Here is a 25,460-nt window from a genome sequence, read left to right as displayed (position 1 = left end):
ATGCCTTTCTATATATCCTTCCAGTACTTTTCAGTAGCTACAGCTACTCACACCTGAATAATTCAGAAGTCCTCTATTAAATGCCACTAAGATTCCAAGGAACTCACATTAGACTCTCTAAAGAGCTTAGGTGATGTATGTCTTAGACTTAGGCAACAGGATAAGCAACCATTCCCTTGGACACAGAGACTTTGTCTATAATACTAATTTTTTCCCGTGTTAATTCCCACCAAATCCTCTTCCTCTTTCTATTTTTTTTTTACTTCTTCTGCTTCAATAAAATCAAGATGAGCATTGCCAACTACAGATTTAATCTGTTCCTTAGAAAATGTTTAGATTGGTCTTGTATTGTATTTCATTTTGTTATACAGGATCCATTTTTTATATTTGTTCATGAAGTAGAAACATGATATTGATATTTTAAGAAAAATACTGATATTTTAAGAAAAAACAAAATTTGAACATTTGGAAAATTTGACTAATCATTTTAATATGTGCACGTGTTTAGAATTGTTTACTGAGGTGGTGGTGTTCAATAACACGGTAGTTTGCACTAAATAGTTTTGAAAGAGCTAGCGACATAATTAGCCTTGTCTCTTTATGTCATTTGATTGGAGAATAAATTGTAACCCAGAAATACTAAAGGTAGAGAGAGTTAATACATGATTGTATTGGTGTTAGTAAGAGAAAGGGGATGACAACATTTGAATGGTGACTGTCGAAATGAAAAAGTTCCAATGAAATAGATATTATGCACATAGAAATTAGAATCTGCTAATTGAATGGATATTGTACATAATAAAGTGTGTCTTAAATAATTGGAATATGATTCTTAGAGAAAACAACAAAGTAAAAATTAAGATGAATTCATATGGATAAAACCGATAATGTGTCGCTATTTCCCAGCTGAATGTTTCATTTAGTATTTTGAAGTAATAAAAGAATAATCTCAGAATCTCAATCATCTCAAAGGATAATTTTAGGGCAAAACACACACGCTTTTAAAAAACACAATATATAGGAATATTTGTTAGCATTATCAGTAGTAATAATACTAAAAGTAATAGCTGAATTTATTTAATGCTTGATATATGAGAAGTACTATTATTTATTTTCTGCAGGTAAGGAAATTAAGCCTGAAGAGGTTAAGTAAATTGTCTAAAGTAAAACATAGAGATTATAGATATACATTTTGAAATTAAGGTGCTGTAATCTTGCTTTAACTCTTGGAAACCCATTTAAAAAGTGTCAGGAATGATGAGATAAATGTTTGAAGTGAGGAGAAATATTTTGAGAGTGATTCATGGCAATGTGTCTTTCACTATAACACCTTTTTAAATATTCACTGCATATTTTGATCACACTTTAAATGTTTGTGATGTAGAATACTCAATATTATTTTTGGTTTTGAACTTACAGCTTGTACATGCAGTGGCCATGCAAATATTTGTCATTTGCACACAGGAAAATGTTTCTGCACAACAAAAGGAATAAAAGGTGATCAATGCCAATTGTAAGTACCAATGATTTTTAAAACTTTTTCTTTTTTAATGTACCTTGTATTATCCATACTTGATGAAGTTAAGAGGGAGGTGAAATCATATATGATTTTAGGGCACTTCTTATAAGAAAGGTCTTTTGGTCATAAAAATCAATGGAACTAAATTAGAATCCTATGTGTTAAAACAGAAGATTGCGCCTAATATTTTATGACTAAAGCTTGGTTGTAAGTTGAGCCAACTTCATGGCCTGTGAATTTGCACAGGGGCCCATGCCTAGAAGCACATCACATTAAATGTTTTTCTGTTACTATTTTGAAATTCCAAATAATTTTTAGCAAAAAACCCTACATTTGTATTTTGCAACATCTTACCCCAATGTCTTAAATTATACTAGATCCTGGTCATGAATAGTGTGATTTGTTTGGATTAAAGCCTTTGTTGATTGGATAACAATATGAAGCAATGAAAATAATTTCTATAGACTATAGTTACAGTATTACAGACAAAAATGAAATGTGTTTCTACCATGATCCTAAACATGGAAAATGTTTACTGTAGATTTTCATAAATGATATTATCATATATCTATTTATAGTCATTACTCAGTGTCATGTTTTTTGATTCTAGAAAAGAGAAAACAGTATTATAATTCATTGAAATCTTGGGCTTATTAGCCTATGTAATATGGAGTTAATATGTAAGCAATTTAGAAAATGTATAGTTCTAAGTGTCAACATACATTTTGCAGATGTTCTTATTTATACATTTTTAAAAGTGGAGAAATAGAAATACCAAGTTGTAAGGAGTATTTTATAGATACTGGATGGATGTCACTCATTACCTTTATGTATTGGGTAATGCTACTTTTAGTATTGGTTAATAAAGAATAGGGCCGCCATTCTTAAAGCAATTATTTGCTGTGGTATTTTTATATTAGAAAAAATGTTGTTAGGGAGCAGAGGTAGTCATTTAAATCCATACATAATTATAGTTAGTGCTCAATTCTATTAAGGAAAATGAATAACACAATTTTTTTGCCTAAGGAATTTTTCTGATTTGTGGTGAAGTGCTAGACAAAGTACAACATATTAATTTATTTTGTAGTTATTTGGCATGCCTATGAACCCTTCCCTCTTCTCAGGGTAACTTTTTGGCTTTATGTGTATAATCAAGATGTCACATCTTGTTGTGTATTTTATATAACCTTCCTTATCTGACTCTGCTTCTTCTATTTCCTAATTCCTTCTTTGTATTACCAGTGTACTTGTCTATCCTTTGCTGTAGTGAATTTCTTTAGGGACTCTTATATCAGTACCACAATATGATTATTGAGTGAATTTATTTATGAAATGGAATGAAGTAAGTATTAATGGGATACTAAATAGGGAATGATTAATTCCTTCTGGAAGGATAAGGAAAGTTTGAGCAAGGACTGTTTAGGTGGAACTTGAACAATGGGTCAAATTTGGGGTATAAAGATGAAGGGGAAACAGCATCAGTAAAAGAAATAAAAAAGAATGTAATAGTAGTATTTCCAGAATTCCTCAAGGATGTAGACAGCTGAAAAGAACCTCGTTCCCACTCTTGCACTTAGAAAGACTGAAATTCATGAGTTTTCTTGAAGCCGTTACAGAATTGAGATCATAGGGTAACCAGTGGCTAAAAAATTTTATAAAAGACAAGAGCCTGCAGGAGCCTTGAAACATGAATATTTGCTTACTTGGAAACTGGAAGACTTAAGTAGGGTGGTAGATAAATTCCCAGAGGTTGACTATACACTGTCAGTAGTGTGAAGCTTGTGAGACCCATGGAATCAGTGGGGTCTTTCCTGTTTTAGTCTTTTCTTTCACATATTCAACAGTTTTTCATGGAAATAATTAGAGAAGATTTTGAGAAAAGCTCACCGAAGGGAATGCCAGCCACATCAGGTAGAGCATAAGAGGTGTGATTAGACTTTCCATTTAAAAGGTGCCAAATTATTCATATTGCCATGAAAATGACAGTGTTCAATCTAGTGTTGGCCTAATACACAGTTGGCAATAAAAGTGGTAATTTTAAAAAATAAGGAAACATAAACTGTAATATAAATATAATTGGCAATGTAGTGTTTTAAAGAATATTTAGTTTTGGGCAATGACGTGATCTTAAAGAATACTCTTTTTATAAAATTTCTTCAGTTTTACAATGTGAAGCAACATGTATTTAGTCTGCAAAGTATCTCTCTCAGTTAAACTCATGTTCAATGTAATAGTATAAAGAAATTTAGCTTTTTTCTTTCAGCCCTCTGATGACAATTTTTGTAATAGAAAGTAGTGTTCCCTAATGATAAGTAAATGGGAGATATGATAACAATAGATAAAAATTTGGGTAAGTTGTTGTAGCCAGTGCTTATAATGCATCTTGGCAGCTCCTGTAGCTCATATGATTTCACTAAAGGTATAGAGGACAGTTCTCTACATTTGACAGTATCCTGCATCAATCACAAGTCTCTATTCCCTTGCCAGTTACAAAGTTTCTTATTTCTGCCCAAGTGCAACGAGGAAGTGTTAGACAGTTAATGCCAGTGTGAGTAGTCTTCAGCCAATATGGACTAGTAGTTCTCCTACGATTCCCACTTTTCACCAAGGCTGCCTGAGATCATTACTCATAGAAAATATGAATACCCAAGTCCACTTGGTGAGGTATCTCTACTGAGTCATTTGCTACTGACTCTACTAGTGGCTCTAGATAACAGATCTTCATCATGAGGTTTTTATAAATGATGAGTTATCCGTTCGCACTCAGTACTATGATGTGGATTATAAGTGCGCTAGGGTTTAATCTGATTAATATAGTCATTATTAAGAATCTTATATGTGTTAAATTGGGGTAATGTATAGCTTTGAGGAGAAGCATTAGTGTTTATGTATTATTAGCACTTGAAAAGTATGATAATTATAAGAATTATAAACTTGGCAAGTTTTTTCCTGTATATAACCTTGAAAGGATAATTTGTCATCACCTCAGCCCATGGTATGAACATCAGCACACCTTCAATAATAGCATTTAAAGACATTTATCTCATGTCACCATAGGGAAGATAATGTTGAAAATCATTCCCAGAATTAAATCGTAAAGCTTGTTGAGGGCAAATGAAACTGAAACCTCAGCCATGACAGTTCTTTTATGCCAAAGTCACTGCCTAATGGGAAGGAGTGGGACTTTTAAAACGTTGAATGGTGATTCTTATTAATATCACCTCAGAACTTAAAATCCTAGATACCCTCAGCACTTCTAGTTGGAAAAAAAGTCCAGTATTTTTTGCTAAAGTAGATTAGCCTCTCTTTCCTTGAAATCAATGCAACAATTTCACCTGAGGGTTATGCGTCATAAAAAGAAGTTTATCCTCTTATAGAGCATCTTCTGCCTCTACTGGGAAACTTCAACATTTTTCATTTCATAGTTCTGGATCCTAGGCAGTCTGAGGTTGAGGGGCCACAGTGGGTGAAGGCCTTTTTTGCTAATGAGGACTGTGCAGTGTCTCACAGTGGCACAGAGAATCACAGACTGAAGGTGTATACAAGAGACCGAGTCAAATGTGCTTTTAGGACTGACTTACTCTTGAGATAACACATTAATCTATTAAGCCACAACTGGATTAATCCATGTATGAAGGCAGAGCCTTTATGACAATAATCTCTAAAAGGCCTCTTAGTTTTTCACAATGAGGATTAAATTTCATCTTGAGTTTTGGTGGGAACATTGAATAAATAGTGCCCATTAACTCTCTGTATATTCATGGATGTCTTCCAGGTGTTTCCTTAATAAGATAGTAAGGAGTACAACAATAAGGGGGAACTCTGTAGTTTTTGTGAAATTCAGCAAGTAGCTATTTTCTGTAAGCCACAGTATATTGTGGAAGATGTTGCCGAAGATATATGTTCTGTAGTATCAAAGGACATTTCAAAATTCCAGAATAAAAGAGGTCCCATGGTAACATTTAACTCTTAAACATAGATATAAGTAATAGTCCAGAAGGCCAGATGGTCACCAGAGAATATTAGCTGGCAGGATTTGCAGTAATGACTAAGAGTGTTGAGAAACACACTAGATTATTGCTTAATTTATATCCTCAGGAACAAATACAAACCATCAGCCAGTAAGCAGACAGTTATCAGCTGCATAAGTGGAAAATTAAGACTCTGTGAATGTGATCTAGATCTTCATTTGCAGAGTCTATGGACCCCCAAAATAACATTAATTCACTTAAAATTATATTTAAATCAGGTCAGTGATGTACCTCTGTAAACCTGGCAACAGGATTGCTTGAAGCAGGGATAGGCTGGGCAACAAGCACAGAAAGGCCCTATCTCTTTAAAAAAATCTGTTTATCACTGTTAATATGCACCAGAAGGAATTACACTGATAGTTCAGAAGACACTATTGATAAATTTTAGCTTAACATTTACTGATTGTGGAAAAGAAAACAATGTTTCTGATTTGGCCTAGGAAATAGACATTGTGTATTATGTCCTAATTTAATAATTACTTTTATTTTATTTACTTATTTGTTTATTTGGTACCAGGGAACAAACTCAGGATCTTGGGTTTGTGAGGCAGGAGGTGGCACCACTGAGCTATATCCCTGTCCCTTAAACATTTTTTAAAAATTATATTTATTTTAACTGATACATAAAAATTACACATAATGGAATTATGTAATGGAATTTAGTACATGTGTAAATTGTGTAATCAAATTAAATATATCTGTCAGATGTTCAATCATTTATCATTCCTTTATGTGAACACATTCAAAGACCATTTCTTGCTTTTTCAGAGATATAATGCTAACCACTGTTTATAGTCCTCTGTGGTTCAATAGCGCACTAGAACTTCTTATTCTTCTCACTCCTATGTAAGTGCAACTTAATTCCATTGATCATATTTTCCCCATCCCGTCTACTCACCACCCCACCCTCCAGTCTCTGATAACCATTGTGAATTTTTATGATATCAACATTTTATATTCCACATGTAAGTTCATGTGATATTTATCTTTCTGTGCTTGACTTATTTCACTTAAAATAATTCTCTGTAGTTGCATCCATGTCATTGCAAATGACAGGATTTCATTATTTTTTATGACTGAATTCCAATATATATATCCACATATGCACTGATCCTTTTATCAGTTGGTGGACACTTATTTCCTTTTTCTTGGCTGTTGTGAGAGTGTTACAATGAACTTGGGCATGGAGATGTCTTTTTTGACACACAGATTTCCTTTCTTTTGAATATAACTCAGATGTGCAATTTCTGGATCCTATGGTACTTTCACTTTTAGCTTTTTGTGGGAGCTCCGTACTCTTTCACCATGACTATGTTAATTTACATTCCACTCAGCATTGTGCAAAGCTTCCCCTTACTCCATATCCTCGCCAGCACCTGTTACATTTAGTGTTTTTCATTATAGCCATTCATATTGAGGTGAAATGGTATTTTCTTTAGTTTTGATTGTTATTCCCCTCGTGATTAGTGATGCTAAGGACTGGAACAAAGAATGTTTCAAAGACTGCATGGTGGAAGGCCTTCTCCCAACTCCCTGTACTCCAGTTGTCCTTTCAATGTGGATCAGACTTTTATTGTGTAAAACCCTAAGACAGAGAGAGATTGGAATGAAGTTATTTTAAATCCTGAAAAAAAAACAACCTCTAATCCAGATTGATGTACCCTGCAAAACTATCTTTCAGAAATAATGGAGAAATAAGATATTTCCATGACAAAGAACTGAAGAAATTCATGACCACCAAATCAGCTGTACAAAATGTTCTGAAAGATATTTTAGGAAGAGAAATGAATACCACAATTCCAAGAACACCAATAGAAAGATGCTACCAGGCAAGGCAAGCAATTAAACGAGGGGAAAACAGGGAACCAAGAACAGGAAAACAATATATGATGAGGGTAAGTCAATATATATCAGTTATAAACATCAATGTAAATGTTCTCAATTCACCAGTGAAAAGAAACCGAATGGATCAAGATTCAAGATTCAACAAATTGCTGCATACAGGAATACATTTAAATTGAAAAGAAATTCATAGACTGAAAAATCAAAGGATGAAAAACAATATAGAACAGGAACGTAGAATAAAGCAAGGGTAGCTTCCTATTTACAAACAAAATGAAGTTTGAGCCAAGACTGATCAAAAACAGCAAAGAAGGTCACTACATACTTGTTAAGGGGAAACTCAAAGAAGAACAGATGAAATCATAAATATATTTGCACCAAATATCGGCACTTTCAAATATTAATGAACATGAAAAAATCAAATAAGCATTAATGCAACTATCATGGGGGATCTTAATATCCTATTGTCACAAACAGATAGATCAACTAGACAAATAAAAAACCAACAACAAAAGACAACAACAATGAACTATGAGAACTGACTCAAACATACGAACAATGGACTTAGTGGATTTCTGCAGAATGTTTCACCCCACAACATCAGAATACACATTCTTCTCAGCTGCTCATGGGGTGTTCTCCAAAATAAACCACATACTAGTCCATAGAACATGCTTAAGTAAATATAAAGGAACTGGAATTACCCCATGCATATTATCAGACTACAATGCAATGAAATTGGAGCTCAATAGCAAAAGAAACAACAAGAACAACTACATAAACACATGGAAATTAAATAACACCTCATTGAACAATTATTGAGTCACAGATGAAATTAAAGAACAAATTAGACAGTTTCTACAATTAAATGATCATGCCAAAACATACCAGAACTTACAGGCTGGAATGAAAGCATTCCAATGAGGGAAATTTATAGCCATAAACTCTCATATTAGGAAAACAGAATGAACTCAATCTAGTGTTGAACCTTAAACTTCTAGAAAAAGAACAAGTCAAGCCCAAAACTTGTATGAGGGAGGAAATTGTAAAGATAAGAGCAGAAATTAATGCAATGGAGACTAAAAAAACAATGCAAAGAACTGATAAATTGAAGAGTTTATTCTTTGAAAGATTAAATAAAATAGATAAATCCTTAGCTAACCTTATCAAAAAAAAAAGGAGAGTCAAATCTATGCACATAGGAATGAAAAGGGTGAAATCACAGCAGACTCTGCAGAAATTCAGATGGTCATCTATACCTACTGTGAGAACTTTTATTCTATTAAAATTGAAAACAGAAGAAATGGACAGATTCCTATATACATATGAATTACCAAAGCTGAATCAAGAGATATAAAAAATCTAAATAAACCAATATTAGTCAACAAAATTAAATATGTAATTAAAAATCTATCAACAAAGAAAAATATCCAGGCCCCGTTGAATTCACAGGTGAATTCTACAGGAAAATTAGAGAAGATCTAGTGCCACTACTCCTCAAAATCTTCAAAGAAATTGAAAGGGAAGCAATACCCTCAGACTCATTCTGGTAAGCAAGCATTACCCTGATACCAAAACCAGGGAAGAATCCAACCAAAAAAAAAAAAAAGTGAAATACATGCCAATCTCCTAATGAACATAGAGGCAAAAATGCTCAATAAGATACTGGCAAACACAATGCAGCAAATCATCAAGAAGTTTATACATCATGACCAAGTAGGATTTATTCCAGCAATGCAGGGGATGGGTCAATGTATACAAAAAAATAGATGTAATACACCATATAACAGAGCCAAGGACAAAAACCATATCATCGTCTCAATAGGTGCAGAAAAAGCATTTGTCAAAGTCCAATACCCATTCATAATAAAACCCTACAGAAATTTGTAATAAATATTTTTTATTGAGTTTATTGGTACTTTTTATGTATACAGTACAGTTGCATTCATCATTGGGATCTTGTACCTTTACATGACAGATCTTGTTTCTCATTTTTCCCCCATACCCCTGACTTCCCTTTACCCCCTTCACCCTTCCCTATTTACAAAGACTTTATTTCCATTATTTTCCTTTTCTCATATTCATTTCCTTTTCTTTTCCCTTATTTCCTTTCCCTATACCTTTAGCTCTTTTCTTCCTATTTCACATTGTCAGTTATACAATTTGGATCTTATTTACACTTTTAGTTTTTCATACTAGAGAAACTATTTATTTTATTTACACATGTGCATCCTTTTTATTTTATTTAAGAGTATGGCCTCAGTATGCATCCATTTTCCTATGAATGACTTCAGTTTCTCATTCTTTATGACTGAGTAGTATTCCATTTTATAGAAAAACCACATCTTTATGCAGTCTCCAAATGATGGGCAATTGTGCTGTTTCCAAGTTTTAGGTATGTAATAAATAGTTTTTATTTCAGTCTGATAGAAGTCATGTCTGACAAATCAACAGACAACATCATATTAGATGATCAAAAATTGTAAGCTTTCACTCTAAAATCAGAAATAAGACAAGGATGTCCAATATCTCCCCACCTATTTAATATAGATGGAACCATTAGCCAGAGAAATTAGACAAGAGAAAGAAGTAAAAACAGGAGAAGAAGAAACTAAATTATCATTACTTGCAGAGTAAACTCCACCAAAAGACCTCTAGATTTAATGACCAAATTTAGTAGCATAGCTGGGTACAAAGTCAACATTCAAAAATTAGTGGAATTCCTGTACACAAATAACAAACTTACTGAGAGAAATTCAGTCAACCACAGCTTTCACAATAGGATCAAATAAAATGAAATACTTAGGAATGAATTTAACAAAGGAAGTAAGAGATATTCACATTGAAAACTATAGTACTCTGAAAAAGGAAATCAAAGAGGATATTTGAAAATGCAAAGATATCCCTTGCTTGTGGGTAGGAAGAACCAACAGAGTAAAAATGGCCATACTTCCAAAATTGTTATACAGATTTAATGCAATTCTAGCCAAAATACCACTAACGTATCTCCCAGAACTAGAGAAACACTCCTAAAATTCATTTGGAACCAGAAGAGACCTAGAATAGCAAAAGCGGTTCTGAGGGACAAAAACAAGGCAAGAGGAATCACAATCCCTGACTTGAAATTATACTACAGAGGTATTGTGATAAAAACAACACAGTACTGGTAACACCCCCACAACAAAAACAAAACAAAACAACCTAAAAAACCAGACCCGAGGATCAGTGGAATTGATTAGACTGATTAGAAGATGCAGAAACACTCAGCTACCTTATCTTTGACACAGGGCCCAAAAACCTTCAATGGAAGAAAGATGGCCTCTTTAATAAGTGGTGTTGGAAAAGCTGGCTTTCCAAATGTAAAAGATTAAAACTTGATCCATGTCTTTCACCAGGCACTGAACTAAAATTGAAATGGATCAAAAATTTACATATTAAAACAAACACACTAAATCTGCTGAAAGAGAATAGGTTTGACTCTTGAAGACACTGGTGTAGGCAAAGACTTCATGAACAAAAATTTTTTTGTACAAGAAATATGAAAAAAGAACAACAACCAGGATTCATCTTACTAAAAAGCTTTTAAACAGCAAAAGAAACCACCAAAAAGGTGAAGAGACGGGTATGGGGAAAAATTTTTGACAGCAGTTCTTCAGACAAAGGACTAATATCTAAAATATATATTGAACTAAAAAAAAAATCAGACCTCCCCAAATTTAAAGACCCAATCCAAAATAGACATCTGAAATGAAAAGACATTTTTTCAGATGAAGAAATATAAATAGCAAGTAAATATATATAGCAATATATTTGTCATCAGAAACATGCAGATTGAAACAACACTCCAGAACTAATGGCTGTTCTCAAGAAATCAACCAATAAGAGATGATGACAGGGCTAAGAGGAAAAGGAACCCTTCTCCACTTTGGTGGGAGTGCAGACTGGTGCAATCACTGTGGAAATTATTTGTGGAGATTCCTCAAAAAACTAAAACTAGAAGTTCCATTTGTTCCAGCTATCCCCTTCTTGGTATCTTTTAGAAAGGCTTAAAAGCACCATACCACAGCAATATATGCACACCCATGTTTATAGTGGCAAGCTTTGTTATAGCCCGAACTTGGAATCAGCCCAATTACCCATCAACTGATGAATAGATAGAAATGATGTGGTGTGGTTTTTTTATGCAATGGAGTGCTGATCAACCATAAAGAGAGATAAACTTGAGACTTTATGCGTAAATGAAAGCACCTTGACACCATTTTCTTAAATGAAATAAATTAAACACTCATATGCAAATATTGCATTATTTCTGTTGTACAAGCAACTGAAAATCTAAATGAGGTCCAAAATATGTAATAGAAATTGTGAAATAGGAAGAAATTATTAAAATGGGGAGGGGCACCGAAGGGGGAGGGGAAATGAAAGGAAGGGAAAAGAAAGATAAAATAAAACCAAGCTTTTGTATACAAGTAAGAGAAGAGTGTTAAGGGGAAAGGCAGGGAATGGGAAAAATAAGGATCGAGATATATCATGTACAGATAAAATTTGTATGATGAAAGTGATTTATAATTGTAGCAATAAACTTAATAAAATACTTTTATTGTGTACATTTTTGAAATTTTAAGGTTGTTTCAAGAGGTAGTAAACTCTTTCATGAATAATTTCTATTTCCTAGCTTTTTTTTTTTATTGAGGTTATTGGTACAATCTAGGTATACAAATACAGTTACATTCATCATTGGGATTCTGTACCTTTACATAATAGGTCTTGATTCTCATTTTTCCCCTTGTCCCTGCCCTCCCTTCACCCCCTCCTTCCTGTGTACTATTGTAGTTTTTCACACCAAAGAAACTATTCGGTATTTCAGTTAAAGAAATCTCTGTATGAACATTAAAAATAGGGAATCCTAAAATAAAACTAAAAAGGAAAGTAAAAGAGAAAAGGCAATGATGTAACATCAAAATAATCCTTAATTCTGGAGATGAAAATGGTCCCTGAACATATTTAAATTGCTTCTCACACTTATAGTCTTTTCTTATTCTTTTTTCATTATTTAGAGAATACTTTATTAGTTTCTGTAATCAAACCCACGTAGATATGACCTTACATATTTAGTACGATGTGTTACCCCTGTACACAGGGAAAAAAAATAAAATAAAATACATTAACATTTCTAGACCAATATGGTTGTCCATTTCTATGCAATGCCAAGTCAACACAGTAAATTGGGATGACTTTTTCCAAAGTTGCCAACGCCGTTAAAGTTTCCCAAAATTCAATTTATATATGTGTGTGTGTGTGTGTGTGTGTGTGTGTGTGTGTGTATATCTATATATATATAAAGACTAATAATAGTATGTTATGCATCGATAGCAGCAACAGCTTTTCCAGGTTCTGCAATCATCTGAACAAAATTATAGACATTCAGCACATTCCATTAAAACAAAAACAAAAACAAAAAAAGAATAATATCCAGACAACAGCCAAGTTCTGTTGCTGCTGTGATACCTGGCACCATTTTTTCTATTAGCCTCTTAATCATCATCTGGAAAGAAAACAATCTAGAGTAATATCATTAAATGTAGCTCTGATCAAAGCATGGCCCCTACTATGTATCATAAAGCAGGTACTAGATATTTTACATTCATAGAGGTATGATATAGTACCGTCCTACATCAATAATACTAGGTTGGTATTTTTAGTTACTGTGTTGTCATTTGAATAATCTTAAATAATAATCTTGTTCATTAAGCAAGACTACTGGCTAAATAAGCGAACTGTTAATCTGGTGTTTTGGGTTAATTTACTGTTTGACTCCCATTTATGTCTAAAAACTTTTGTAAACCTCCCAGGCCTTGTACAAGAATTACTTTCATTAAAGACTGTTTTTAGGAATTTAGCATAGTTCATGATCACAACTGAATCATTACATTGGCTGCAAGCATAATAAAGTTGTGTGGTCCTAACTCTATGTGGTCTGAACAGGCTCTAAGACATATAGAATTGTTGGGCGTGTTAGCAAAAAAAAAAAAAAAAAAAAAAAATGAGGAGGAGGTGGAGCACAACAATTACATAATAAAGAATAGAATATCAATTTAAAATTGAGATATACTAATTAAAAGACAGAAACAATTACAAGAGGAACAGACACTATGCCAAAGAAGGGGGATACACGGCAAGCATTTATTTTTGTTAATATTTGTAACTAAAAGTTACCTTGAAATATCAGGAGATGAAATACATAGCTTCCTAGTATGTTCCAAATTTAACTCTGTGAAGAAATAAAGTAAGCTTCAACATTTTAATGTAGAAAGATTTTCTGGTATATGTGTATCAGTTTTATCAAGTTATTTAAAATGCTTACTTGGTATAAAATAATAACTGTTATATATTACTTGTCAGTTTGATTCATTCTGGTGGCTTAGGCTGGTGACTGCGGTATAGATTTGCACTGTTATATTTTGGAACAGTGATGAATACATTTTTGACAATATTTTGGTATAATATTTTTCTAAATTATTTTCTTTTTTGTGTTACTTTGATATTTGGTAGATGCAAATAGGATATCCTACCTTTAGCTTTATTAATGTTGTTCCTTTTCCACCGTAGTCATCATTAGTATCATCATAGCAAACCAATATTGAGATTTAGTGAATGCCTGCCTTTGAACTGAGCACTTTTATTTAGCTCTTATTATAATTCTGTGATATGGATAGTGTCACTATACCCATTTTACTGAGAAAGAAAATTGGGATTTGTAAAGGTAATTTTTCCAGTGTCACATTCTGGATAATGTAGGAATGGGCCTCTATGTAAATTTTTTTTATTTAAAAACCAAAGTTTTTACTTATTTTATACCCATCGTTGCTTTATTTAAAATAACTAAAAAACATTGAGGTGCTGTTTCCACATATTATATTTTTGTAGTTAGTATAGAAAAATTTACTTATTATTTTTGTAAAAATATAAAAACTAGCAAGCACATAGTTAAATGCATTGAAAATGTATTATGAATCTTTAGCTTTTCATTTTCACTATTTGATTCTTCATTAAAATATTTGTGTATTATAATATTTTTGTACTGAGGTCTACTAAAGCCAAACATTTCAGAAGTTCTCTTAAACTTTAAACTATTTAATTTGAGTAATAAGTCACTGCATTGGTATCCTCTTACATATATATTGTATAAAGTTTGCTTTGGAAGCCCTCCAAGAAATAGCATTATATAAAACCAATGTATATCTGTTACCAGCAGTCATTATTTTGGTTTTATTCTGAAAATAGGTAGTGAAAAATATAATTTAAAAAATTTTGAAAAACTCTAGTTTTTCTTTTACTGCTATATTGAACCATATTTTGATGCATTTAACATTGAGCTTATGAATATGAATGATCTTTTATATTTTTAATAATCTGCTTCCATGAATTAAAAGTTAGAGCTCCTGAATTTAGTTCATATTGTCTAGTTTGTCTGGGTTGGCTGACTTAATGAAAATTGTTTTAGCACAACTAAGGAGACTTTTTAAAAAATATAGATTCATTGTTGTGGAAACTGAGGAACTATAGATCAATTTCAAAGAATACCACCAGTAAGAAAATGTGGATTTATGAATTCCTTCAATTTTTTTCTTCTACCTGCTTTATCCATAAATTTACTTTCTTCTCATATTATTAAGAATTGATATATATCCCAAAGTGCATAATCTTATCCATTCTTTTGATGTCTCATATTTCTCTTAGATGTTTATCTTTGTATTTTTCTTTCAGTTGTGCTTTCTTTATAGGTTTTCTAAAATTGATTCTTTTGAAGACTTAATTTGTGAAATTTCATTTACTGATAAAATTTATACTATATGTTTAATGTAGAGTTTAAATATTTTTTGCATAAAATGAGGCTTTGAATTACATTACATTATTTGATAGTAAATAAGTTTTTGTGTTTTCATAGATGTGACTCTGAAAATCGCTATGTTGGTAATCCACTTAGAGGAACATGTTATTGTAAGTATTTGCGTATTTTAATATTAAATAGTTTGTATTATTAGTTTCAGATACTAAAAATCATCTTGAATAACTATAGTTTTATATTCTTTTAAATGTATTTGGTGCCTTTTTTCCTAACAGTAAAATAGCAATATAAATTATTCTAAACATGAAACAAAATAATGACCTTGAGTAGACAGGTAATTTTAATACAATTTTAAAAATTATAATTAATTTTTAAACAAATAGTTTTTTTGGTGAGATTTTTTGCAGATGCAGTTTTGGTTATTACCAAAAACAGCTCTAATTGTGTGCCAGGATAGCTTTTGTTTGGTACCTATCTTATGATAGATATATATTTAGCTCACACAACAGCCAAACTGTTTGTAAATGGTTGTTCTGATTTGCATTCCTACTAACAGTGTGTGAGAGTTAAAATTATTTAGCATTTCTAAACACCATCTGTCTTAGTTACTTTTCTCATTGCTGAGACAAAATACCTGACACCCAAAGTTAACAGAGGAAAGGTTTATTTAGCTCACCGTTTGTAGAAGTCTCAGTCTCTACTCAGCTGGCACGAGGGCAGGGTGGCATGGCAGAGGAGAAAAAGTGCGTAGCAGACAGAAAGTAGGAGCGCACACAGGAGAGCACCAGGACTCTTCCTATCCCTTATGTTTTTTTTTTTCTATCATTGAATTTGTTGGTACATTTTAGGTATACAGTACAGTTATATTCACCATTGAGATCTTGTATCTTTACATGACAGGTCTTGGTTCTTATTTCCCCCCCTTGTCCTTGCCCTCCCTTCACCCCCTCTTACCCTCCCCATTTACAAATACTTTATTTCCATTTTTTCATTTTCTCATATTTTTTTCTTTTCCCTTATTACCTTTCCCCTACCCTTCCCACTTTCCCTACACCTTTATTCCTTTTCTTCCTATTTCACATTGTCAGTTATATCATTAGGATCTTATGTGCTATTATAGTTTTTGTTTTGTTTTGTTTTTTGAGACAAAGTCTCACTATGTAGTTGATACTGACCTGGAACTCACTATGTAGCCCAGGCTGTTCTTGAACTCACAGCGATACTCCTGCCTCAGCCTCCTGAGTGCTGGGATTACAGGCATGCGCTACCATGCCCGGCTCTACTATTATAGTTTTTCACTCCAAAGAAACTATTCAGTATTTACACATGTGTGACTTATTTACTTCACTTACTAGTGTATCCTCAATATGTATCCATTTTCCTATGAATGATTCTAATTTCTCATTCTTCGTGGCTGACTAGTATTCCATTTTATAGAAAAACTACATCTTTATCCAGTCTCCAACTGATGGGCAAATGTGCTGTTTCCAAGTTTTAGCTATTACAAACTGTGCCGCTATAAACATAGGTGTGCATATATCACTATGATATGATTCTTTTAATTCTTTTGAAACGATACCCAGCAGAGGGATACCTGGGTTAAATGAAACCTCCAGTCCCAGCTCTTTGAGGTATCTCCATATTGATTTCAATAGTGGTTGCACCAGTCTGCACTCCCACCAACAATAGAGAAGAGTTCCTTTCTCCCCAAAACCCTGCCAACATTTGTTATTGTGTGATTTCTTGATAGCAGCCATTCTTTGTGGGGTGAGGTGGAATCTCAGTGTTGTTTTCATCTGCATCTTTTGAATGACCAGTGATATGGAATATTTTTTCATAGATTTACCTGCTGCTTTTACTTTGTCTGAGAATGTCTGTTCATTTCAGATGCCCATTTTTGAATCGGGGTCTTTATATTTGGGAGGCTGATTGTTTTGAGTTCTTTATATATTCTAGATAAGAATCCTTTGTCTGAGAGCAGCTAGTAAAAATTTTTTCCCACATTGTAGATTGTCTTTCAGTTCTGTTTATATCCCTTATGACTTATCCAAGCTACTTGTTGGGGGTATCACTCACACCCATAATCCTAGTGCCCTTGATCCTAGCACTGCACCATGAATCAATCCCAGCAACACACACTCTTGATCCAACCACCTCTGAAAAAGCCCCACCTATGAAGCATGAAGCTTTGGGGTGAAATCTAGACACAACCCATGACACCATCAATAGTTGTTTTTGCAGTGTTTTAAAACATTTTAAAATTTGTATTAGTACATATTGTAACACATGATTATATTTATCATGGAGAGTTGTTACATGTACATTATGCATCTTAATTCTTTTTTCATCCTTTCCTCCTCTCTTCCTCCAATTTCTATTTGTCTCCATATTTTAAAAATTATGTTAATTTGAGCCAGGGATTTAGCTCAGTGGTTCCACCGCCTGCCTTGCAATCACAAAGTCCCGAGTTCGATCCACAGTACCCCCAAAACAAATTATTTTAGTTTATTAGTACATGTGTGTAGTATGTAATGTTTACATTCCTTGTGGGAATTTGGTCCATGCACATTAAACATTTTAATTTCTTTTTTATCCTCTATCTCTTTCTTCCCTCCTCCTTCCATCCATCCTTTGATCCTATTTGTTTTGTGTGTGTGTGTGGGGGGGGTTTAAGTACATGTTTGTGGAACATAATTTTTTCATTCTTTGTGGGGAATTGGTACATGTACATAAAATATCTTAATTCCTTTTCTTATCCTCTTTCCTTTTCTTCCCTGTTCCTTCTATCCTCTATCTTGATCCTCTTCCTTTTTGGGGTACATGTTTGCAAAGTATAATGTTTACATTCCTTCTGTGGAGTTGGTATGTGTAAATAACACATCTTAATTCTCTTTTTCATTCTTTTTTGATCTGCTCTTTGCCCTCTGCCTTGATCTCTTGATCCCCTTTCCTTTTGAGAAAGATCTGTGTCCCTACTTCCTGTTATCTGTCTTTCATTTTTCTCTTTATTTATGCTTTGGGGTTCTCATGTAAGAGAAACCATGTGATATTTAAGTCTTATGTCTAATTTTTAAATTTAAAATTATGATCTCAAGTTGCATCCATTCTCCTACAAATGACTCAAATTTATCTTTTTTTCCTGTGTATATACCACATTTTATTTATCCATTTATCTGCTGATGAATATATAGTCTTCTTCCAAGACTTCATGCTGCTATAAACATGGGTATATCTGTATCACTTGTAAACATGGATATATATGATGTATTTAATGGTTTGGAGCAGAAACCTAGAAGGGGAATTCCTGAGCTAAAAGAAATTTTTAGTTTTAGTTTGTTTGTTGATTTTTGAAAAATACTATTAATCTACTTATTTTTGTGCCAGCACCACCTTTATAATTAATATAGTTTTGAATAAGTCTTGTAGTCAGATAGCATTTGTTCTTAATTTTCAAATTTATTTTGGATATTCAAATTTTTTCATTAATGTAGGAAGACTCTAAAGAGTATGATTGTGAATTAACACAGAAGCACATGCTAGAATTTAGAATGAAATTGTACTGAATTCATAGAAGAATTTAAGGAGTTGACATTTTAACTATGGGTCTTTTGTTGCATAGATATGATATTTCTCTTTAGTTTTTCTTAATATTAAATTTATTTGAGCAATATTTCATAGTCTTTATTGTACATGTCTTGCATTTTTTTGGTCAACTTCTCCCCTATATATTTTACATTTTGATGCTTTGATAATGGTAAAATAATATTTCTTTTGTTTGCTTTGATTTACAGTTTTTTTATATTTTGAGTTTACTTTTCTTTTTTTTTTTTTTTTTTTTTTTTTTTTTTTTTTTGGTACCGGGGATTGAACTGGGGTCCTTGCAAGCGCAAGGTAGGCCACCAAACCACTGAGCTAAATCCCCAGCCCATTTTTAGTTGATTCTATCACAATTTCTATATGGATAATATCTTCTGGAAATAAAGCAGTTTGCCTTTTCTTTCATATCTGAATAGCTTTTATATCTTTTTCTTGCCTTATTGCAATGGGTAGCACCTCTAATACATGCTAGCATGCAAATATTTATTTTTATCTCCTTCAGTTCTTCTCCATCTTGGAAAATATTTAATCTTTCAACATATAATATACTTTTTTTCTTCTCATTGTTATTAATTTGAAGAAATTTTGTTTTATACACATTGGTGGGCATTATTATGAGCAATGGGTGTTTGTTTATTTATATTTTTTCAGCATTAATTTAAATGACCATAAATAATCTCTATTTTACTTAAATAGTGATTTTAATTTTTTAAGTTAATGAGAGATATAACATTAATGACTACATTTTTTGTCTGTTATCAAATTGATAATTGGGATTATTTCTAGGCTTCTTTAAGAAAAAACAATTTTGTGAGCATTTATAGAGTCTTTGGGTGGAAACACATTTTCATTATCCTTAGGTAGAGTCTTAGGAGTATAATTGCTTAATTATACTTATTATACTTATTAAAATTTTTAACTTTGTAAGAATCTTGCACATTAGTCTCCAGCATGTATGTTTTAATTCATACTAGTAATTTATTAGTTTTTAATTCACACTAGTAGTTTATGAGTTTCAATTTCTCTACATCCTCAAGCAATGCATAGTATGTTTGCCTTCTTAAAATAGATGTAGTCTGTATATGATTTTATCTTTACATTTTAATTTCTTTTTCTTTTTAAAAATTTTCTTTTTTTAATTAGTACTTGCTTGCAGTATGTAATGATTAATTTCTATTGGGGAGTTGATATATCATCATAACAGATCTTCCTTCTTTTTTCTTCTTTTTCCTTCCACTCCCTCACTTCTCTCTCCATCTCTCAATCCCTTTTTCTTTTGCAAAAGATCTGTCTCTCTTTTCCTATTACCTATCTTTTAATTTGTTATTTTTAAATTTGGGATTTCTCATATAAAATAAACCATGCAATATGTAAGTTTATGAGTCTGATTTGTTTTACTTAAAATTATCATCTCCAGATGCATCCATTTTCCTACAACTAACTCAAGCTTATATTTCTTTATAACAAAATATTACTCCATTGTGTGTAAATACTACATTTTTCTTATCCATGGATCTATTGGTAAACATATATACACCACTTCTGAGATTTAGCCTTTATGAATTTTGCTTCTGTGAACATGGATATACATGTATTACTGCAATATGGTATCTAATTATTTTGGGAAGGTACTGCTGCTCAACGTACTATACTTCAGAGGACACCCTGCTCAAAATAAAAAAAAAATCTGTCTTAAAATATCAATCAGACATGCTAAACCATGATATAAAGTCTTAATCTGATTTAGATTTGATTTATATTAAATAATACTTAACAGGTTTTTTTCATGCAGAAGAGTGACAGTATGTGTTCTAGTATTCATTTTTATGCTTTAGCAGATACTGATGCTCACAGTTTACATTATTATTTATCAGAGTTGCAAAAATATAATTTAATTTCTCATTTGAAATACTTTTATAAAAACATGTCATCTCAATATTTATTTGGTTAAACATTGGAAACATTGGTAAACATCATATAGGAAAGTCATGGTAAAGTATATAGTCCTTCCTTTTATTCCTATTTATTTTCTGTATTCTTTTACTTTTTATTTATCACTTTATTTATTTATTTATTTTTTTTCAGCTTTAATTGAGTTTATTGGTACATTTTAGGGATACAGTACAGTTACATTCATTGTTGGGATCTTGTACCTCTACATGACAAGTCTTGATTCTCATTTTTTCCCCTTACCTCTGCCCTCCCTTCACCCCCTCCTCCCCTCCCCATCTACAAACACTTTATTTTCATCTTTTCATTATCTCACATTTTTTTCTTTTCCCTTTTTACTCTTCCCCTACCCATCCCACCTTCCCTACACCTTTAGCTCCACTTTATTTAAAATAAAGAACTGCTGAATATCTTTCAAGATGATAAAGTTTATGTTTGTATCATTATGAACTTACAGATTCATATGTATATAACATGTTTCCACCTACTTGCAATTATTATATTTACTGATGGCTCACATTGTTCCATTTGTCATTTAAATTAACTTTATTCTTTAGCTTTTTTTTTTACATATTTTTGTTTTTTTTTCGAATATCCTATTTTATTTTATGTGAACATATATTTGATTATTAAAAAATTATTAATTTCTTTTTGATTTGAGTCTTCAGCTTTTATTATGTCAGAAGTACTAATTATAATTATGAACACATTATGAAACTTACATTTCATGTATTATAAATAAGCAACATATTAATGTTCAAGCCTTTGCTTTTTGTTTTTTGTTTTTTTGGTTTGGGGGATTGAACTCATGTCCTTGCGCTTGCAAGGCAGGCCACCGAACCACTGAGCTAAATCACCTGCCCAAGCCTTCGGACTTTGAAGATCAATATAAGTATTCTTGTTAATCACTGTTGTTCACAATAAATGTGAGCCATCATCAGTAATTTTAAATTTTTTATTGACTACATTAAAAAAGTAAAAGGAAATATGACATATCTTATTTAACTCAATATACTTAAAATGTTTTCATTATAACACATAATCTCTATTTTAAAAAGCATTGAGATACATTGCTCCTTATCACTGTTATTATTTTTGTATTGTTTGAAGTACAGTTTATATTCTATATTTAAAGCACATCTTAATGTAAATTTGTTACCCTTCAACTAAGTAGACATATATGACACGTGGCTAACTCATCAGATAACTAATCTTCAGGTTGTATAGGTCCACCTCGCCTTTTTAGAAATGGCAAGGAGTAGTCACACAGCACTAGATGGCACTATTGCCATTTTTTAATGAGACCATTAAAACTTAAATTTTGAAAAGCAGTTCTTGTATAAGACCATTAAACTTAAGAACTTTTGAAAGGAACAATGTTTCTTGAAATAGTGTTAATGGAAACTATTCCGATGTTAAAGATTAGGTCAAAATTTGAGATCCAGGGCTACAGTATAATTTAAAGCTTGAGAACAGTGTGATATTAATGTATTTAAAAAAATACATCTGCGGTTTTGTTTTAAATACAGTCTTAGTTGCTTTTCAAACTTTGAAACTGCAAGACAGGCCAGGGATTTAGCTCAGTGGTCTCAGCACCTGCATTAAAAGCATAAGGTCCTGAGTTTGATCCCTGAAAAAAAAAAAAAAAAAAAAAAAAAAAAAAGTAAAACTGCAAGACAAATATGAAGTGTGATAAAAATATAGTTTATGTTTAGATTTTTAAAAATTACTCTGGTAAAAGACACATTGCTATTGTTCCACCTCAAAATACTTCCGCTTTTTCCAACACACTTACCCTTTCATTCTTGCCACTTTCTGAAGTCCTTTCTCTTGAGTGTCTTTAGTTGAAATGTTGTATTCTATACGTTCTAAATCAGTTGAGCACATTTACCTATTAATGGTCCTTATGACTTTGGGGAATAACCAGAGGTTGCATGGTGCCTGATCCAGTAGGATAAGGTAGATGAGGACTCACTATAAGGTTTCTGTGAGCCTGCTTTTCTGTTGCATGGCATTTGGCAGCATAGTTCCCTGTATTTTGATACACCTCATAAAGACACAAAAATCCATTCTTCTTACTGTAAACTCTAGTTGTTTTTGATTTATCTAGTTAATAAGGTGACAGACATTACAAGCCTATTATTTATTGAATTTGATACTTTCTCTTGTTTGAAAAATGAGATATTTCTAACAAATATTGTAGCTGTGAATTAAAAGCTGATATTGATCTCAGTTAATTACTTCAAAAGCCATAACAACAAAACAATGAAAGAAATTAAAAATTGAAATAATCCCCATATTTAGTGAAATTATTGTTTTTATTCTAATTCTGAGTAATAGCTTTTCTTTTTTAAAAACTAATATTTTATATTAATTTGTGTTTTGGGAAATTTCAACCATCAGTATATATGTATACTTAAATAGGATATGGCTGGTCTATTTACAAGTGGGCAGGATGTGACCTTAATAAATTCATAAATTCTAAAGTTTTTTATTCCATATATTAAAAGCTTGATGTGCTAAATATTATCTGACAAACATAGGTATTTCTACTTACTGCCATGAGGTGATATAGCAAGAAAACCCTTGCTGGATTCTGGCTCCTTGATCTCTAACTTTTCTAGCCTCCAGAACTGTGAGCCACAGAATGTCTTTTCACTATAAATTATCCAGTCTGTGTTGTGTTACAGAAACACAAAATGGCCTAAGATATATGAGACGTCATTCTGTTTTTATGAATTTTAATGACTTTATCTTCTTATTCTTAAATATACCAAACTTTCCTTTAAATTGTGACTTTTACATTTGCTCTTTTTCTTCCACAATTACTCTATCCCCAGATCATATTCCTAAGCTACACATAAAGAACTTCTATAGACATCATAAATCTTTTATTTGCATAACAGATATAAGATTTGAACTTATCTCATTTGTTTGTATAATTCAACTAGTTTTTTTTTTTTTTTTTTTTTGGTACCAGGGATTGAACTTGGGTCCTTGTGCTTGCAAGGCAGGTCACCAAACCACTGAGCTAAATCCCTGGCCCTTCAACTAGGTTTTAAACTAACAAAATTTTACTAGAATAAAATTCTATGAGCACAGAACCTGATCTTTTGAGCCTCTATACTTAGAAATGTATGTGACCTGTAGCAGGCCTTTAGTAAGTATGTGATGGTAGTACACTCATATGTATTATTCATAGATGAACAGACATGTTTTGTGACTGTATATGGGTGCACATTTACTGATAGGTTGCTTAACCAAAAATTTTGGGAGGTCATGGAACATCAAAGATATAATACTACTGATACTTGTTATGCCTTAGGTAATATTTTATCATTGGAAGAAAACCTTAAGTATCAGCCATCCATGTAAAGAAAACTGAGTTTCAAGTTTTTTGTTGCTTTGTTTTGTTTTTTGCTTAACCTATGGAACATTTATTTCAGCTAAGATCTAAGCAGATTTTTATATATCACTGAAAAATGATCAGAAGTTTAACTATTTTGACATACTATGAAGCAAAGGAAAATGGCTTCTGAAGAGGTCATAAACATATTACTTGAAAACCTTTCTTAGAATCTCATTCAATAAACATTAGTGATCCTTATGCATTTTATTCATTGATGAAAATAGTAAGTTCCATTCAGCCTAAGTGTATATCCTAGGTCACATAATCTTTCATGTTCAGAGTTAGGATATAACTTGATGCTTTCCTATGGTACTCTAACAAGTATACTTACAGATTTTCTGCAACAGATGTTACCTTTGAATTGCTGTAAATATTTTAAGCTCATAATTATAACTGAAAATATGTATCATGATAGCCAACAAAAGTAAATGATTATCATTTATTGAATATTTAGTATGTGCAAAATAAATGTACACTATTTTTTCATTTGATGATCAAAAGAATGGTATATTCTTCCTTTTAATTTTCATTATGAAGAACTAGAGGTTAAAGCAGGTGTTAGTTATTGGGATTTACTCACTTGTCTATTCTTTATATATTTATTTACCACTTTGTTAGCCTTGGGATAGCACAGTGAATCAAATAGGTTCTGCTTCATTGATGCTTGTACAGGGAGTGATTAAACTATGCAATGAACTTTAAATTAAAAATGTTTATTACAAAAAAGATTCATTGCCATTAATTCCTCTCAATACTCCCACTCACTTTTAACAATTAGCCCATTGTTATCACCACTTTCTAAAGCAGTTCGGAAAGCACTATTTTATGAGTTTTTATAAGGTATGACAAAAAATATGGTGGATTTTGCCACCAAATACTATTTAAGGTAAGGCCTGCTTATAAAAACATGGTTTTTCCCCATCTACATTATTCACTATATCTGGTACTAGGCAATTTCTAGCTTTTTCTCAAAGTCAAAATGATCATGAAAGGTAAACATTTTGAATCAATTTAGGACATCAACATAGCTACAACAAGGCAACCAAAGACACTTTTACTTTAATACAATTTTTTAATACAAACATTCACCATATTTCAAAATCATACCTCATAGAGTACTAGTGAAAATATATATTAAAATAGTTATACCATTATCTGAGTATGATCTTCATAATATGAGGCTCATAGATGCTTTGGAAATATATTACAAGAAGCCCCAACTGAACTTGTGTGAGAGGAAGTGGTTGAGCTAAGAGAATGATT

The 25,460-nt window shown here is 32.1% G+C and overlaps 1 protein-coding gene across 1 annotated transcript in view; it reads left to right on the top strand.

The window, feature by feature from the left end:
• The window catches only part of Atrnl1 (attractin like 1), a 656,020-nt gene that overhangs the window by 220,788 nt on the left and 409,772 nt on the right, over positions 1–25,460 (top strand). The window contains exons 20-21 of the mRNA XM_033761235.1: positions 1,420–1,513; positions 15,341–15,393. Coding sequence (XP_033617126.1) covers positions 1,420–1,513; positions 15,341–15,393 — 147 coding nt within the window. The remainder of the gene's footprint in view (positions 1–1,419; positions 1,514–15,340; positions 15,394–25,460) is intronic.

This window comes from Fukomys damarensis, unplaced genomic scaffold (genome assembly GCF_012274545.1).
Source record: "Fukomys damarensis isolate Sample0158 unplaced genomic scaffold, DMR_v1.0_HiC HiC_scaffold_8, whole genome shotgun sequence".
NCBI classification, from domain to species: Eukaryota; Metazoa; Chordata; class Mammalia; order Rodentia; family Bathyergidae; genus Fukomys; species Fukomys damarensis.
The sequence above is the reverse complement of the archived record's forward strand: the minus strand, read 5'-3'. Positions and strand labels throughout refer to the sequence as shown.